The sequence below is a fragment of the Canis aureus genome, chromosome 30 (assembly GCF_053574225.1).
Source record: "Canis aureus isolate CA01 chromosome 30, VMU_Caureus_v.1.0, whole genome shotgun sequence".
Lineage (NCBI taxonomy): Eukaryota > Metazoa > Chordata > Mammalia > Carnivora > Canidae > Canis > Canis aureus.
This window is the reverse complement of record NC_135640.1, coordinates 27054414-27073202: the sequence shown is the minus strand read 5'-3', so window position 1 is coordinate 27073202 and position 18789 is coordinate 27054414. Positions and strand designations below refer to the sequence as shown.

The 18789-nt window shown below is 38.3% G+C and overlaps 1 protein-coding gene across 1 annotated transcript in view; it reads left to right on the top strand.

Annotated features, from left to right (window-relative positions):
* Positions 1 to 18789, top strand: part of ADAMTS5 (ADAM metallopeptidase with thrombospondin type 1 motif 5) — a 47969-nt gene that overhangs the window by 13065 nt on the left and 16115 nt on the right. The window contains exon 3 of the mRNA XM_077878899.1: positions 10927 to 11094. Within this exon, the coding sequence (XP_077735025.1) occupies positions 10927 to 11094 (168 nt within the window). The remainder of the gene's footprint in view (positions 1 to 10926; positions 11095 to 18789) is intronic.

Genomic DNA, 18789 nt, shown 5'->3' with positions numbered 1-18789 from the left:
CTCCTGTCTTTTTAAGCATCCAGCAATGACTCTTAGATGGAATTTGTCACAGTTGATTATGGAATGCAGGGATGTCCCTCTTAAAAGTTACTCAGGGCTCTACTGACTCATCCAAGGCGAATCAGTTTGCACAGAAATTTGTCATGTTTATTCCATTGTGAGTGATACGAGCTCCTGTCACAGGTAAACAATAGCTTATGGCAAATAATCCTTTCTCCTTTTTTAATAGCAAAGATAGCGAAACCAAGACCTGCAGGCAACAGGGTTCAAATGTCAAATGTCACCCGATTTGCGAGCCGAAGGAAACACACCTAAATCTTAAAATTAGAGATTTAGCACTGAATTCCTTGTTGAAATATATCCCACCAGTTAATAAATGTACTTCTCAAGCGATGAGCCAGGCTCCTAGGCATATGCACACTTTAGTACTTAGAATTAGACATTAGAATCAGACACATCTGGGCTCACTGCTTGCTAGAGTACTTTCTACTGTGTCACGTGGGTCTTATTATTTAAACTCTCAAAGCTTGTTTTCATATCTGAAATTTAGGAGTAATGGTGCTGATTTCATGGAGTTATTTCAGGGACAAATTAGGTAGGTCATAGATACCAGCTGTTATTTACACTCACACTTCTGTTTTTGCTTTTTAGTTAACTAGCTTATTTCATTTTAAATGTATGTATCACCTTTTAGCATCATCCTTTTTGGAGCAAAATATGGTCTGATGCTTTTTTGCTGCATTTTTATTAAGTGGATTCAGTTTTTAACCTAAAATCATAACTTTTAAATAGAAACGAAAGCTGCTTTTTTCACATTCCTAGTAGTAGGCGGAGACCGTTTCACAAGGGGTAGATTTCTAGCTGCTATATTTTCTTTGGAAAGTTAAAATAACTTCAAAGATGTAATTGTGTAAGGCTGTATATTGCAGCAGTGAAATAGCAATCGGTAGTTAAATTTCAATTCTTAAGTATTAATCACAACCTTAATTTTCTTAACTGACACTCTTCTTACCATCTAAGGAAAAAAAAAAAAACACACAAACATAAAGCCTTAGCATGAATAACCATCCAACTGATATAATTTAACTTAACACGTTATTAGTTGGACTTCTTTAGCTTGAAGATGGAGTCCCATTCCTGCTTCCACGGTCTCCTCTTTGTCTCATGCAAGAGATTCAGACATCGAATCTCTGTCTCTTGACTAGAAGGGGACTGATAATGACACATGACTCTCTCTTCTGCTGCTCTAAAAGACAGCATACCTGAAAAGCTTTTTAAAACACATATGCTAGGGCAGCCCCCTGGCACAGCAGTTTAGCGCCGCCTGCAGCCCAGGCTGTGATCCTGGAGACCCGGGATGGAGTCCCATGTCGGGCTCCCCGCATGGAGCCTGCTTCTCCCTCTGCCTGTGTCTCTGCCTCTCTCTCTCTCTTTCTGTGTGTGTGTCTCTATGAATAAGTAAATAAAAAAAAAATCTTAAAACACATATGCCATCTGAACTCCTGGCCTGCGAATATGTTTTCAGCTATCTCTCATTCGTACCTATTAGCTGATAAAATAATACAGCTCAGTATAGGTCCTTAGTCACTATTTATTACATATCTATGTAGGTACATGAGTGAGTAAGTGGGAGAAACACAAGAGCTGCCCAAGGCAACATTCAGAATGTGCAGTGGAGGCTAAGAAGAATTAGCCCAAATATCAGGAGGATTGTAATTAAGCAGAGATGGTTTCAAAAGTACACCAGCAATTGTTCAGAGTCATGAAAGTTCCAAAAGAAAGGTTCTAAATCCCTGGGTAGGCAGAGGCGAGTCTGTTTCAGACTGGGTAAACAACATAGTTGAATTGTGGCATCAAGCATCCGTAAGATTACAAACCCTAAATCCTGATCTTCTGCAGAAGGGATTATAGATTTCTTGAGGGAAGGGCTACTTCTTCCTTTAACCTGCAGTGATCTGTGCTCACACATTGATAGCATTTGGGAAGTTTCTCTGTAAGAATACCATCGTGGCAGTAAATGCACCTTCTTTGCACTCACTCTCAAGGCAACTGGGCTGCCATGAAGTACCTTCCACTATCACCTTTCCCAGCCCTCCGGAATTCCTAAACCAAGGATTGACATAGGCAGACCTTACAGTCTGAAAGGTAGGAAGACAGGTGCTGGTGAGAACTAATGTCTTATTAAAGCCATATATGTACAGTAAGAACTTTTCTTAACAGTATTGGACAATTTTACAAGGGAACAGTGCAGGAGAAAATGTAGGCTTCTCTGTGAAAAATCCAGCCTGAATCTTTGATCCATGACTATGCCCTGGGTTCCCTTTAATTTCTTGGTTGGGCCAGCTCTTATTTCCTTCTTTAGAATTCTCTAGGATCCATTCTTCAGTCAAACACTGCCTACTTAATTTGTCTTTCTGCATTACCTATAGCCAAATCAGAGATATTTAAGATTTGGGGTTAATTTCCCTTTCATAAGCGGATCTGGCTTTCATTCGCTTTATTTTCTAATTGCTTTATAATTCTCTAATTTCACTTTTTGCCTAAATATTGTGAGCATGTGTTACAAACTACGAGCCTTAAAGAAATTAGAGACAATAACCTCCCAAAATATTTCCTAATCATCTGTCTGTGATTACAGACACTGTGCCTCTGTAGCCAGTGTGATTTTTGGTAATAATACTGCTCACTGATCTGCTTCCAGTGTTTTATTTTTAGATTGTTGCATGAAACCATGGGTCTAACCTAACCATGCTCTGGATTCTAATTCCACTCCTTTCTTCTCACATAATTTCCTCCTGTCCCTTTTATTAGGCACTTACCACTTCCCAGGTTGGGAAGTGACCTCAGTTTTGCTAGAGTGCTTTGAATCTGCTTGAGCCCATTCCCAAACAGGCAGTCTGCTTCATGTACATGGTGTAAATATGTGACTATGCTCAAAATGGAAAGCATGGAGAAAATTCCCAGGCTGTTCCATTATTTTTCTACTTTATTTCTTCTATCCAGAATAAGAGGATATATTTGATGAAGAGTAATGCTTTCACTAATGACTTAAAGTCTCTCATGCAGGGCCCTGCCACTGCTTCTCTCAGCACATAGTGGTTTAAAATTCAAAGTTGTATTTGTTGTTTTTTTTTTTTTTTTTTTTTTAGATTTTATTTATTTATTCATGAGAGACACAGAAAGAGAGGCAGAGACCCAGGCAAAGGGAGGAGAAGCAGGCTTCATGCAAGGAGCCCGATGTGGGACTCGATCCCAGGAATCTGGGATCAGGCCCTGAGCCAAAGGCAGATGCTCAACTGCTGAGCCACCCAGGCATCCCTCAAAGTTGTATTTGAATCAAAATTTCCTTTGATCTTTATTCCCCCATCTAAAAAAATTTTCCTAACTTGAAAATTAACATGTAAGATAGAGGCAAGTCTGAAGTACCTATGTCACACCTTCTCTGTCCATCATGAAAAAAAACCAGAATGTCAGTGAACATTTCTGAATGGTGACTCTTTTCCTGGACCACATGTCTATGAACACTTCTCTTTTCCTGCTAATTGTTTCTTTAAAAATTATAAAAATAAAAAGAGCTAGACTTGGGAGGTCTCTAGTCAACTGATGCCAATATTGGCTTTTGGACAATGGATTTGGTAAGTATTGACTGTACACAGGCAGTAATAATTTGTCTTCCCCCTTGCTGTTCTGTATGTGTAAACATTAACCAAATCATTAGGACATTCTAAAAAGTTGCTTTACACTATCGAGAACACAGTCCCCATCCCTATGCCTTGAGTGGAGGCAAAAATCTGGTTATGGCCATTTTACAATCCAAGTGTGAACTGTAGAAAGCTTTCAAATGAATGTAAGTTTGCATTTTGAGTTTATATTTTTTAACTTGTCAAACTTTTATGATTGGCTTGTAATAATAAAAGATTTCACCTGCTGCACACATGGCTCTTCAAAATAATAATTTTATTGATGTTGGGCCAGCTTCTAATATGCTAGGGGGAACAATCTGATTTTATTTAGACTAATGAAAGCCATAATTTGCAAACTTGCTGAAGCTCGGCTTTATAGTAGTTAATCGTAAAATGTGCTAAGTGAATCTCTCCACCATGAAAGACTCCAAACGGCTTCCTAAGCTAAAGTCAGGCGATTTAAAAAGCCAAAGCCAGGAGTGCCTGGGTGGCTCAGTCGGTTAAGCGTCTGCCTTCGGCTGGGGTCAGAATCTCAGGGTCCTGGGATCGAGCCCTGCGTGGGGCTCCCCTCTCAGTGGGGAGTCTGCGTGTCCCTCTCCCTCTGCCCCCAACCCCACCCTCTCGCTTGTGCATGAGAGTGCTCTCTCTCAAATAAATAAATAACATCTTCAAAAAAAAAAAAAAAAATCAAAGCCAAGTATTCAGCTAGAGGCTAAGGAAGTGGCTGAGAGGCAACAGCATGGCAGCCTGTGTTTTGCTGTGGTTAGAGGAGGTCTCTGGTTGTGCTGATCTGTGTGGGACTGGGCTCCCATGGATGATTAGATTAAACACGGCTGTGTTTTGAAAAGCTGCGGAGGCCCGAGAAACACCATGGACCGAAGCCGATGCCCAGAGTCAGATGTCAGGACTGACTTTGAGATGTGAAGTGAAAGGAAACGAGGATTAAACTTGGTATTTACCCCCAAACCTATAGCTTTAATCAACATGAACTGGGCTTTTTTTTTTTTTTTTCCTCTATCTAGCCTGGAGCAATGCCACACTATGTCTTTCTTGGCCCCCAGATGAAAGGTGGGAATGGGCCTTTACTATACGTCCAGCAGCGCTGAGAGATTTAGTGTTTAGTATCACTTCTGTATTTTTTTTCATCCTATCCGAATTTCCATTTCTCTCCAGAAGGCCTAGAGATTGCCTGCCACATGTGTGGAAATTCAAGTTGAAGGTCGTATAAAAAAGAAATCTATCATGAATGTCATGCATGGTTTCTTTCCTTCTAACGATTAGCAAATTTCCCCCCTTTTCTCCCAAATCGAGGGGGTCTAGTAGTATCAAAATTTAATAAAGCTACTTGAGATTAGAGTACCTGTAAGTAAAAGCATAATAAAGCCAGGATAATGGTGAGAAGAGTGAAGTTAGCTTACAGTCCCTGGGCCTTTGATATTTGTCAAACAGATTTTCTAAGCACTTCGCATCTCTTATATCATTTAATCCTCACAAAATCCCAGGGGTCAGTACTCTGAGTGAGTCACCCAAGAGAGGAAGAAACTGTCACGCAGAGGTATAAATCTTTTAAGAAATTTCTAAACCTGTCTGAGGTCAACAACTAGTAAACTGCTAGAGTAAGATTTGAACCCAGTTCCCCTGGCTCTAAAGCCCAAGATTGTATTGCTATCCTTTTTTTTTTTTTTTTTTTAAGATTTTATGGATTTATTCATGAGAGACTTACAGAGAGAGGCAGAGACATAGCAGAGGGAGAAACAGGCTTCCTGCAGGAAGCCTGAGACAGGACTCGATTCCAGGACCCTGGGATCACAACCTGAGCCTAACTAAGGCAGACACTCAACCACTGAGCATGCATCAACCCTGGCGTCCCTGTTGCTATCCTGTAATGGTTTGTTCGTGTTCATTTTCCAGGAGATAATCCTGAAAATTTGATTCAAAAGGATATGGATGTGTAGCTAGTTATAGGTAAAAACATTCAGTTTTCTTCCTCCCAAATTATAGAATGGATACAACATTTACCATTTATGTTTAATGTTTCGAAGTGGGAGTTTAAGAACTTTATGCCTTCTGCATAAGGATGTGCATTTGAATAGACATTATGATCCAATTGTTGGAGCTCCTGGTTCTCTCCAAGGATTCTGGATTCTGATCCCATGTGAGCTATTGGCTCACTCTTCAACCCCTGGCAAGACCTTCTTACACCTCAATAATCCCAGCTGGAAAATTAGGTAAAATAAAAACATGACCTCATTAAGAAACAGATGCTTCATCTGAGCAGGGTTTTCTTAAATAAACACATTACGGAGCTTCTTGTGACATTTCTTTTAGGATGTGGTGCTGTGTCCCCTTGTCCATTGGTCAATCTGGGGTCAAGAGACAAGAGTTTGAAATTCTGTTTAATTTTCAGACCAAAGTTTAGAAAAACAAGCAAATTTTCTTCCTGAGGTTAATGTGATAAGTCAGCCTTAGTTGTACAGTGATACGTGAGCTGAATAAGAAGTTGGACCAACATTTTCCTTTATAGTAACCTGTCTTCACCCGATGTACAGGATCTCAGATTTTCTAACATCAGATTCATCTGTGAATTTCAGGAGGCAAGATACTTTTTAAGTCTATATTGTGAATATCAGAGATAAAATTTACCTAATTAAATGTCACCCATTTGCCTTTAAAAAGACAAACTTCTCGATCATACTTGAGAAATTACTGAGTGACTGATTATTTGCTAATTCTGAGATAACAGTGTAATTCAGACTCTTACCCTATAGACTTTGCTTTGACATAATTTACTGTGAAATTCACTTCCTTAAGGTAATCCAAATAAACCCCTTCCTGATGTCACACTGTGTCGTGGGCACCCATTAGCAAGACTGTTGTATTTGTGATAGGGTTTAGTGTCTATTAAGAATAGATTAGTATTTTCTCCAAAAGCATTTGCAGTTTACATGTTGAATTTTAATAATGATTCCAAAACGCAAAGATACAGTTCTGAGGTCTGCATCACATGCGAAAACATTGGATTACACAGTTGCATTATTCTTTGGGCTTCCCTCTCACTCCTATAATACCTTTTATTTTCCTATTTCATATATAAATACCAATGCCATTAACAAGTGCACCCACTACTCAAGTGTGTTTGTTCCTTAATTGCCTCAGGATTTGAGGGGAGAGGTTTCCAATTCCATCAATCAAGAATTAAAGATTGACTAAGAAAGATAGCATCGTCAGCAAGATTACTTGGCGAAAGCAAACAAACTGTTCTTCAATTGTTTGCTTGTCTACAAAATACAAATACTAATACCTCCAAATACAAATACTAATTCTTCCTTAAAGTGAGACTTTGTGGCCTCTACTTAAAACTCTTGACAGTGAATTGTCGCCTTAAATCTAGTATCTGCATTGTCTCTTCTCAGTAGGGGTTTCCCTGCCAGAACTTGGTTTAGCTTCTTCAAAACTCTTACCTTCGGGGATCCCTGGGTGGCTTGGCGGTTTGGCACCTGCCTTCGGCCCAGGGCGTGATCCTGGAGTCCTGGGATCGAGTCCCGCATCAGGCTCCCTGCATGGAGCCTCCTTCTCCCTCTGCCTGTGTCTCTGCCTCTAGCTCTTTCTGTGTCTCTCATAAATAAATAAATAAATAAAATCTTTAAAAAATTCTCACCTTCAAAACTGCCATGACTCCTCTTCACTCTGCTTTTCTACATTGACTTGAGAAAGAAATATCTGAATTGCCTTTCTCTGTGGGTTTCTTGATTCTTTCACCCTGCCCCCCTCCAAGGACTTCACCCCTCAATCAATTCTGCTCTGTACTGCACTAAAAACTCATCGTGAGATATATCTCAATAAAACAACAAATTAGTTTAGGGCTTGCAAGCATTTCTTCCAATGATTCTTTATTGTTCATGTGCTGTCTTCTTCTCTGGGACACATTTGTGTAAATCCCAGCTGTGCTAATCCTGCCAGAGGCTGCTTATTGGAGAAATGCTTAGCCTCCAATCCACATCTGTAATTTTAAACTTCTCTGTGGGTGATTGATGAACAAACTCTCCCTGGAAAAGGCAGATGTTCTAGGAGATCAGTGACATCACGATAAATTCTGATTAAACCTTCCAAAACACCAACTCGAAATGAATTATATTGTCAGCTACAGCATATTTTAAATTTCCTAGATTCTGGATTCTTCTGGTAATGAGCTTTTAGTATCATGGTGTGTTTTCTCTGATGTGAGCATCCTTTTAAAAGAGCATGTGTTAAAAAAAAAAAAAGAGCATGTGTTTTTATATGTATCTTGCCATTTCAGGGCTCAAAGATATGGGCTAATGTCAGACTGACATTAGGTGTCTTAGCATAGTGGTTGGGGGATCACATTTGAAAATAACCACATCTTTTGCTGTTCACAGGCCTTAGTATGACTGTCACGTCTCTCCTGAAGAGCATCCAAACATCTCTCACATTGATCTTCCATTTTAATTCCTGTCCAGCTCCTGAAGGGAAGTCACATGGGTCTCTCTCACTGTGCCCTGGTTCCAGCTACTGGAACCAGCTGCTGTTTCTGTGGGTGCTTAAATGTTCTTCACATTGACCATGACTCCTGTTGTCCTTGAGAGAGCATGCCTCTCCCAGCCAGCTGACAGACTTTCTTCATGGAGGACAAAACATTCCTCCAAAGAATCTGTCTCTCAGTTGACCCTCAAGCAGTCCATTCCTGACTCACTTTTGCAGATCTCACAAAACTCACATCTTCATTTAGCTCCTACTGAAGTAGAACTAAGATTTGTTCATGCCCAGAATGGCAATCTTTTCTGGTTGCCATACGAAAATTCCTTATACGTATCTTTGGCAGCAATTAAGTCACGTTGATAAATTAGTAAATTTAGGAAGCATGAAATTCACAATATTATGCCAAGCCACATGCCAAAAGATTCATAAAACGATACCAAAATATTTTTAAATAAACGGCTTTGCTTATATAATTGAAATCTTTTTTAAAAAATTAGATGCCTCACCATTCTGTATGAAAGAAAAAAAATGAGGTACTCTGACGGGTTTCTCAAAGCCAATTTGGTGTTTGCTACACAGCCTGTATTTTAAATCAGAAATCTGAAATTTACTCTCCAAATGAAGTGAGAATCACTTGGATGCTTTAAAAAAAATTCATCTGGAAAGTGCCATTTGTTTAGATACATTTGGAGGAAAAGACTGTTGCTTCATTAAATAAGTGTGGATATCTTATGAAATAGAATGCAAAATCACATGCTTTTCTAAAACATAAAAACCTGGATTCAAATAAATGTTATGTGGCATAGAATGCAAAATCACATGTTTTTCTAAGACATAAAAACCTGGATTCAAATAAATGTTATGTGGCAGAGGTCACCTCAGGCCACTTCCCCTCTCTCTCTTCCATGCCAAGGGAAAAAAACTTAAGTGTGAAATTTCCACACAAATCCCACAACGTTAGCTGATAAAGATTCTATGATGGAAAAGTTCAAGAAGCGCAGAGTGCCCTCTCAACGAGTGTTAGAGGTGCTTGGTAACTTTAAGCCATTTTGACCGGGGCATGATGAAAGGCTCTGTTTTCTCTGAGTTGCAGGTGGCATGAAAAAAATCAACATACCACCCCAAAATTGGATGAACTCCTGCCGGTTTTTTGTATGTTATTTGGGACATACTTCACAGACTCTGATGCACATTCACGCTACTGAGCAAATAAAACGTGAGGGCAGGAGGGTTTCCCACAGAAAACTTGCTAGGCTGGCAAATGCTATGGAAGTAAATAACTGCATAAATACCATAAAAATGTGGAGCTTTGGAAGGTCACTGAGCCCTAGCCACTTAATTTCAGCCACAACAGCAAGCAGCTGCTCGGTGGACAATTTTGTTATGAGGTGTTGGTGATTTAACAAGTTGGCCAAAAGTAGTTGGAATGTGGCATGAAAGATTTCATCTCTGTTGGGTTTTACTGTTGCATACTGGACTTTTTTATTTTTTATTTTTTGGCAGAATGGCCAAAGTCCCTGCCTCTGGCATACAGGAACCCAAAGAAAATGCATTAATCACTTTTCTGTAGTATTTTATACACCCTTTTTAATACTTTGTGTATGACTCTATAAAGCTTTACAGAAAAAAGAAAGAAGAAAGAAAGAAAGAAAGAAAAGAAAGAAAGAAAGAAAGAAAGAAAGAAAGAAAGAAAGACCCCAAGCAAGCGACAAGGGTCTACTTGTCTGCTGCTTCGAATCTCTACCAACTAACGTCCTATTTTTTTTTTAAGCAGCATTAAATAAATTATTTAATTATTTAATTATTTCCATTATTTACTGGAAAATGTCATTTTATCCTTAGACTATGTGAAAATTAATCTTATATAATAAAAAACTTTTGATTATAAGAATATGGTTGGGATACCTAGCTTGGTAGACTAGCCATGCAATGCAATGTGGGATTGCAGATACCCATCTCACTGAGCAGCTTGAACAATACTTATCTTTCTAGCATTTGTTTTCTCTTCAAGCTCTAACATTCCATGATGGGCATCTTGGTATTTTAGACATGTCTTCAATATGCCATTTACTTATGGGAAGAGTAAACATGCAGAACTTTCTAAATAAATAATTGAAAGGGTGAAAGCAAGTGTACCTTTGCCTGAGGTCTGCAAGTTCATAATTTCACTTCTCTTTCTTTTCTCCCCTGGTCATGTTTTGGATAGCTACCTATTAATTCGGCCAAGGAAATAGAAGTCACTGATATTCAAAAACCATCTATTAAGTGTTTGCAACTTGCAGAACATTGAGTTAAATGCAGACATTTCCACAGTGGATGGAGGAGATGCACTCTGATCTCATGGGGCTCATGGTTGATCAGAAAAGGCGGAAAATTAGACAAGTAATCAAAATAATATGCAGTGAGGGCTATGACATAATTCCACAGTTGCCTTGCAAATTCTGGATTCTAAATAAGGCCTGTTTCTCCATGTCATTGAGCATGTGTGATCCAGATGGATTATGGGAACGTCCACTCCTCAGTGTAATTTTTTCAGTTTTCCCCTAAATGTTCACCGAAAGTGACTGTTCTGACTACATACAGCTTTAATTTCCCTGGGGGGCCCAGTCTGTGCATGAGAAGGCAGTTAAAATGAACTCATGTACATTTGGGAGGGAGCTGGGAAACCCAGTGCTAGTCTAATTGTCACAGAAATGTAGAAATGCAGAATCATTCATTATTGCACACCTTCTCTTCTCTGCCTTAGGACATCTACTTGGCCTCTCCCATGATGATTCCAAATTCTGTGAAGAGAACTTTGGTTCCACAGAAGATAAACGCTTAATGTCTTCTATCCTGACCAGCATCGATGCGTCCAAGCCCTGGTCCAAGTGTACTTCAGCCACCATCACAGAATTCCTGGATGATGGCCATGGTATGTGTCATTTAAGACAACATGGGCTCAAGAACAAAACTTAGAGGGGATTCTTACCAATGTTACTTTATGACATCTTCATGAAACCCACCATGCCCTCTGAGACGATGGTTGTTTAGATAGGGTCAGAAAAGGAGCAGAGAGGGAGTGTCTGTTGGTGTATGATGCCAACGTCCTTGGTGGCATTATAGCTATGGTATTTTTTGCTTTGGAATTGAAAAGTTCAAAAGAGAAGCAGTGTGGGAGACCACACAGAATGCCTAGCCAGTGCCCTGAAAGCCTGGCTTTTATTCCGTCTTTCACCACTAGCTTCCTGTGAGAATGTTGGCAGACATCTTGTTTCCCTGCTATTAATATATGACTCTCAGAATTATTTGTTACATGCCTATTATAGGGGTGTGGTTAAAACGTAGGTGACAATTCTGTTGGATCCTCTTTACGGCAACGGAAAACAAGGAAAGGAAGCTCTTTAGATTTGCGTTCACTGGAAGGATCTGGCTTCATCCTGACAGCAGATTCTCCAGGAAGTAGAGTGAAAACAGCAGAACAGAAAGAGAAAATCAATCTGAATAGTGGGGAAACACTTTAAGCACTTCAAGAAAAAATCTTTGGCTTTATCCACTAGATAGAGTCCAAGAGCATAACCTACTTTATTAAATTCTATAAATCTAGGATTAGTTTTGTAAATTATGTAAAGATACCAAAGAAGTCACAGTTTCTAGAAATAATAAATTCTGGCCCTTAAGTAATCTTCAAAACAAGATGTTGCTAATTTCCTATCATCCCTATGACTTGAAACGACTAGAAGCATAGGAGGATAGATGCGTTAGAGTTGAAGTAGTTCAAATACAGAAACCATGTAGTTCAAGTTTCTCATACTATAGAAATGGACATATTCTCGTTCCTTTTTTTTTTCCTCTTAAAATGTGTCTCTCTTCCAAAACTGGTGGTTGAACTGAATATGACAGAAATTTTTTATCATAATAATCGTCCATAAAGTTATCTCATGACGTATAGTTTAGAGTTAGCCAAAAAGAGCCTGTGGTAGTAGTTTTTCCTAGTTCCACAAAGTTTATGGCCTGATATTTCATAATATCTTAGTGCGCTAGCCATCGTGAACTTTGGCTATGTAATGTCAAAATAATTGATGTATTCAACTCTTTTCAGACAAAAAAAAACAAATTCTGCCTCACAGATTTTGGTCTCTCACAAGCAAAATCTGTTCACTAACAGTTTTGCCACGTTAGTGGTGGTGTTTTAGCTACTTTAAACTTTTTAAAATAAAACATCTTATTCCTGAGAACAATCCAAGCTTAGCCTGGTTTAAAATTTCCCTCAATACAAACTGTTCTCTGCTCATTGAAAGGACATCCCAGTAGCTCAAAGATTTAGAAAAAAAATACTAAGAATCAGTGTATTAGGCTTTCCCTTTAGACTAATAATAAGTGGTGATTTTCTGCATAGCTAAGTTTACAGTGCTGATTTAATGCTGATAAAGTCCTGCAATGAATGTTTACCTAATTATCTGCCTATCCGCATTGATCAAGTCAATATCTAACAAAGTCCCTCTTGGGTGGAACCCTAGTATCCACTCTTAATATTGCTTTTGTTGCGTTTTTGTCAGGCTTTCTGAAAATGAAATAACATTAATATTTTGTTTCAGAATCACACATTACACATTCCAAAAGTTTGAGCTAAACGTTGAATCCCTAAATGAATGGATTTAGTTGCTAAGGCAGCAAATACTTATGGCTAAAATGGGACCAATTTTTTTTTTCCTGTGCAAGTATTAGGTCAGCTAATTACAATGCTGTGCAGAAGTTTGTTCCTATTGCCATAATTTTGGAGTGATTCATTTATTTCATGTTTGTGGAATTCATGATCTTACTTTTTGTGCAGTAAATATGCTTTCAGTATTGTCTTCATTTCTTAACATGACTTCAGTATTTAAAAGAGTCCACATTTAGATTTTTAACGCTTTTGCAACAAATCTACATATTTTATACGTCTCGCTGTGTCCATCCCAGTGATCCCGATGGCAGATAACAACCAAGAACATACAGTTAGTAGATGTAGATTTTATTCACTTTTATTCACTGGCGCTGGTAAAATCTTATCTGAATTTCCCATGGATATGTTAAATAAATTGAGGAAATTAGCGAAATTCTTGGAACAGCACATTCTCATAGTCTACTCATTAATTAACTCATTTCATCAAGCTTCGACTCTCTCACTTTTGAATATGTTGGTTAGACAGTCTTGTATTATAACCAAAACACACACACCCACACATACACACACCAATTTTATCAGTAGCCTATAATGAATAAAGTCATTTTAGAATATAGAGAGCCAAAGAAGGCAATAGTACAGTGGCAAAGCTCAGTTATGCTCATTTCAAAACAGCACACACAGATACTGAAGCAGGGGGATGCTCTAAGCACTGTCATTTAAATGTGAATTCAAACAATTTAGTAACTTTTACACTGCCACCAAAAAACTGACATAACTCAGTTTAAGTAAAAGTGTGATGGGAATTAGTAAGATGATTTTGAGATGGTCGAGGCTCTGACGTTTCAATTTCAGAGTTTAGGAGAGAACCAGAGAGAACATCAAAGTCCTAGAGGAAAGGAAAACAAACAAACAAACACATCTTTCTTAGAAGACTTGACTGATACCAAGAAACCATATGGTAAAGCCCTTTTACTTCGCTCATAGGATATCACTTGGATTTCCATCCAGAGCCCATTCATTCAGAGTTAATAGAAATGGTTCTACAGTTTTTCAGTATTAATTTTCGAGGCCATAGCAATTTTAAGCAATGAAATAGTCGTGGCAGAGGGCTGGGGCGGGGGTACTTTAGACAGGTAGACTGAGAACAAGAAGGGATATCATTTTACAGTAATAGAGAAACCAGAAATGCTGTAAAATGTAGCCCTAAATCATTAAAAGCTCAGAGGCCTGGCACCCTTTTCCCAAAGGTCAAAAACCAGTATCACACCACCATAATCCCTTAAGGTACCTCTGTATTTCCGTATCAATACTCAGAAAGAAGTGATTTGCAATTATCAAGAAATTGTGATACTAATATAAGGGAGAAAAGCCATTGATATTTTTAGGGATATGCTCTCACAAAATGTATGCAATTCTTAGATGGGACCTAAAGAGTTCCTTATCTGGAAAATCCATTTATGGATAATAGCTCATCTGTCTCCCTCTCGCCTCCAGCAGTGCTAGAAAAAATGAGGTCTTAAAGCACAACTAAATTCAAATCATTTGATTTGTTTTTAAAACTATTAACCATAAGTAGCTGGACATTCGTAGTGCTCTCCCACTGCCAAATTTAAATTCGTTAATACTGAGTGCTTCCTGATGATTTGGTTCCAAGCACTATGTAGCAATTCAGTTATGGTTGAAAAGTCAACGTGCACACTCTAAAATAACTATGCCTGCAGATTTGTGATTCAGAAAAGGAGAAGCCATGTCTCAGGGGAACACCCCACCACCAGCCTTGCCAAGATACTTGTAGACATTCTGCAGTGTTTGTACAAGTTAGCTTTAGGCAAGCTGGCAAGGTCTGTGAGCCCCAGAATTGAAGATAAGCCCTGGCAGGGGAAATTGTGCAGTGAAAGCAGGTTATTGAATTTCCTTTCTCAAATGCTAATAACCTTGAAGCCAAGAAAGATAGCCGTGTCCACTGTATCCCTAAGTCCCCGGTGCCAGGTGATGAGAAAGGCCACCTCCCAAACAGGCACAGCTCAAGAACCCCTTTGGCACCGACTGCTAAGGCAAATCTAGAGACAATTTTGAAATATTAACATGCGGTATGTTTAAAGAGCTAAGTTTATAGCCGTCTACTAAACATAGGACTTTGGAGATGAAATGGTGTTAGAAAACCAGTTCTCTGAATCCTTTGTCGGTGTAGACTATAGGCTGGTAATAAATAAGACCTTAACATTCAGTATGTAAAGTAGTACTCCTAAAATTCAAAGTCCATCATGATCATATCTTGATTTACACAATAAACATGTTCTTTGAAAGAATCTGCCAATAAGACATATTTTAAGAACATGGTGACCTGTGTTTTTAAAAAGGAGACTTTTTCATCTAATTTCCTTGGCATTACCTTTGCTCAGCAGGGCACTTAGAGCTTGTGACAGTTTCACAAAGAGACCCTTGGGATTGCTTTTGGTCAGCAACCATGATCTGTACATTTCCATGTCCTTAAGTTTTCTCTGTCAGCTGGTCCATAATGCATCGGTTTCTCTTTTATGTTAGGCATTCAAATGAAGACGTTAAAGAACTTTGAGTTGCCAGGCCAGGGAGATATGCCTGGAAGTAAGAGGGGAGAGTTTGCAATGGACGAGTTTCATTAAAAATATCAATTGATAAAAAAAAAAAAAAAGAATATCAATTGATCTCTGATACACCATGGATATTTAGGCCAATGCCTAGTTTCATGCCTATGTATTGGAAAGGACTGAAGTAATCATAGTGTTAGAAACAGATAAGACAATATGAAAAAGAATAGAGAAGGACTAACTTGGGTCTGATAATTTTCATTAATCATTAAAATAAAGGACAAACAGTGCTGGCATCAGATACAAAAAAAGCCAACAATTTTTCTGCTCCGTTTCCTGGGGGGGCATGGCATAACTTCCATCATCATTAGCATACTCTGTGGCCAGCAGAGATTACCACTTTCTTTCTTTTGTTTGTCACAAGTCACTGCCTTTTGCTTTTTAATTTTTTTACCTTCAAGCATTTAACTGAACATGGATGGTAAAAACAAATATGCAATACGGACACATTTCTGTTGTCTTTCTTTTGGAAACTACCCATTATTATACTAGGAAATGTTAAAACAAAAGAAAAGAAGGAAGCAGTGGGGGAAAGAAAAAACAGGTTGGCAGTGTGCGGAAAAGGACAAACAGGCAAAATATTGGCAGCAAAGCCCAGATAGGATCTCAGACTAGGATAAAGTGAAAAATATTTGGAGTAGATAGAAAGAAGTGGTTGAGAATAAAAGCCAAGCAGGTTAGGAAAAGTCAGCGGTAGATTGGCTGCCTTTAGGGCTCAATACAAACGATACTGAAAGATTGACAGATTTCCTCTTTCAATCTTCCCCCAAATTGTAACATTAAAAAAAAAGGACAGTGTAAATCCAGTTCTCTATTACTTAGATTTTGAATGTTTTATGTCGTGAGATTCAGAATCAAGATTCTAGATTGATTTTTTTTTTTTTATTGTTCCGCAGCACAATGTTGGAAAGCATTCCATTTGGTAGAGGTGTCTGTACCTATTTTATTGCAAAAGGACATAACATAACATATAGATACAATTGATAGAGGGTATATCTCAGGGTAAACAGGAACTAATGCAGCAACAAATCTGGTAAGAACATTGGAAAAATAAATTAATGGCAATTCTGAAATAAATCATTTGATTATAAGTATGAAGTCATCCCCAGGTGATCTCCGAGGGAAAAACATAGAGCTGAGATCTGGCATTTTTAATAGCAAAGCAAATGTGTTACTCATTTTTAAAACTTACATTTTGGACCTGAAACTAATGTAACATCATGTGTCAGCTATACTCAAATCAACGAAAAACAGAACAAAACCTACACTTTGGTATTAAGCTTTTTAAAAGAGATGTCACATCTTGGAGTCTCCTTGTTCTAGGTTGATTTCAAATTGAATTATACGCTTCTTTCTGCTCATCATGTCCCAGTGAGGTAGAAAGATGTCAGTGACTCCAAGTCCACGAAGAGGTGGTGAGTTATTTTGGCTCAGGAGGAACGAGGTGGACTCATGCCACATGTGCCCACACGTGTTAAAGACTTCCCAGCTAATCCTGCGTTACGCAGTCTGATGGTTCTGTGCTTTTTAGTAAAATAAAAGTTTCTTAAAACAGCACTTTTGAAGAATTGGAAAGCATTCTTGCTGTCTCAGAGATTTGTTGACAGTCTTGTAACATCAGCAATGTGTCAGGCATTCCCTGGCTTATACAATCTTCTTTTTTTATGTAGCAGTGAAGATAACGCTTCTCTTGGAGTTATCATTGCCTAACCTTACCATTTTCTAAACAAAGCTTAGTGAGGGTTTACTGTCATTCTTTCCTATTGACTTGACGCTGATGTTTTTCTTTTAACTCGATGTTTTTCTCCCAAAGTTCTCTTTGGCTGGATACTTATTTTTAATGCTTTCTCTGGCTTGCCTTCAGAAGCTTTACCTCTTCAAACGTTCTGGCTCAGAAATTAAATAGGAACTCTGCTCTGTATTCATTTTCATATAATGCGCCCATCACAGATTGACAAATTCTAAGGTATTCACTTTGAAGAAACTTGAATGTAGTTGTAAAAACATTTGTAGTATACTTAGAACATGCTGACTCTTCCATATCTGGGCGGAAAGGCAGATTGAAATGTGATTTTCTTTTGTTAAGTAAAAAAGAACAACTCGAAAATATCTAAAATCCTTAAATATGTTGAGCATAATATCAACTGTCATTGTTTTGTATTTTTCTAGTCACCCTTTATCTCTCAGTGATTTTTACCCTTAGAGTATGACAATGAGAAGAGAAACATTTCACAGAGCTTGAAAATCAGTTAGGGAGAGGTTAACTAATTTGGTCAAAAACACTCAGCCACTTAGTGTTTTGCCAGAATTAGACTTTGGACCAGGTGTTTCTACCATAAGGCATGATATCCACTATTTAAAATATCTCCCCACATGCTTGCCCAGTCAGCAATAAAACAAGGAATCTATCCACGTGCTGAGCAGAGGCGAGATGGTGTATGATGTCTATGACGAGGAAGGCAAGCTCTGAGCATAAACCTCTATTAGCTATGTGACTTTGGCTCAGTGACTTATTTTTTCATTTCTCAGTTTCCTTATGTGTAAAATAAGGAAAATATTAGAAGCTGTTTCGTAGGGTTCTTATGATGATTAAATAAGTGAATATATTTAATGAAGTAGAACGGTGTAAATATGTAACAAATATTTGTTATTTTTAGTACTATTAATAATTGTCTAGCAAATCCCAAAATCCCAAGTAAACCAAAATATGCAGAAGCTGGTAGGTGATGTGCATGCTCCCATGGGCCCAGAGAAAATTCATGGTGTTAAACTGGGTGGGGATTAGGGAAGCTTTTGAGGGGAGGGAAGGCATGTATCAGCTTTTGAATTTGCATTGTCCACGAGTGTACCCACTTCTATTGACCCCCAACCTTTACATCCCCCATATTACTAGATAAGGAGAACACCAACGTATTTGTGCAAAACACTTTGAGCACCCAACAACTACTAGTTGCATTAAAGAATAGACCTAAACAAATAACAAAGAAGAATTTAAAGATGGGCTTCATCCTAAATTATCAAAGATTATGTCTTTTCTTTGCCCTCTGCGCTTTTATTCTGTTTGAAGAATAAAAGAAAGTCTTTTAAGGACTTTATTAAAGTCTTTATTAAAGAAGTCTTGAAGTCTTTATTAAAATCCATGTAAGTCTAGAAGAAATACTTCTTCTATTTTCTCCACTGTATTGGGAGACCCCGGGGGAGGATGAATCTGAGTCATTTTTGTGTTTTCCCAATATCTAGTATGTTTGCTAGAACATTATAAGTGCTGACCACATGCTTGTTGAGTGCAAGAATGAATGAGGTCTCGCCTTGTTATTATTTATGAAATTAATGG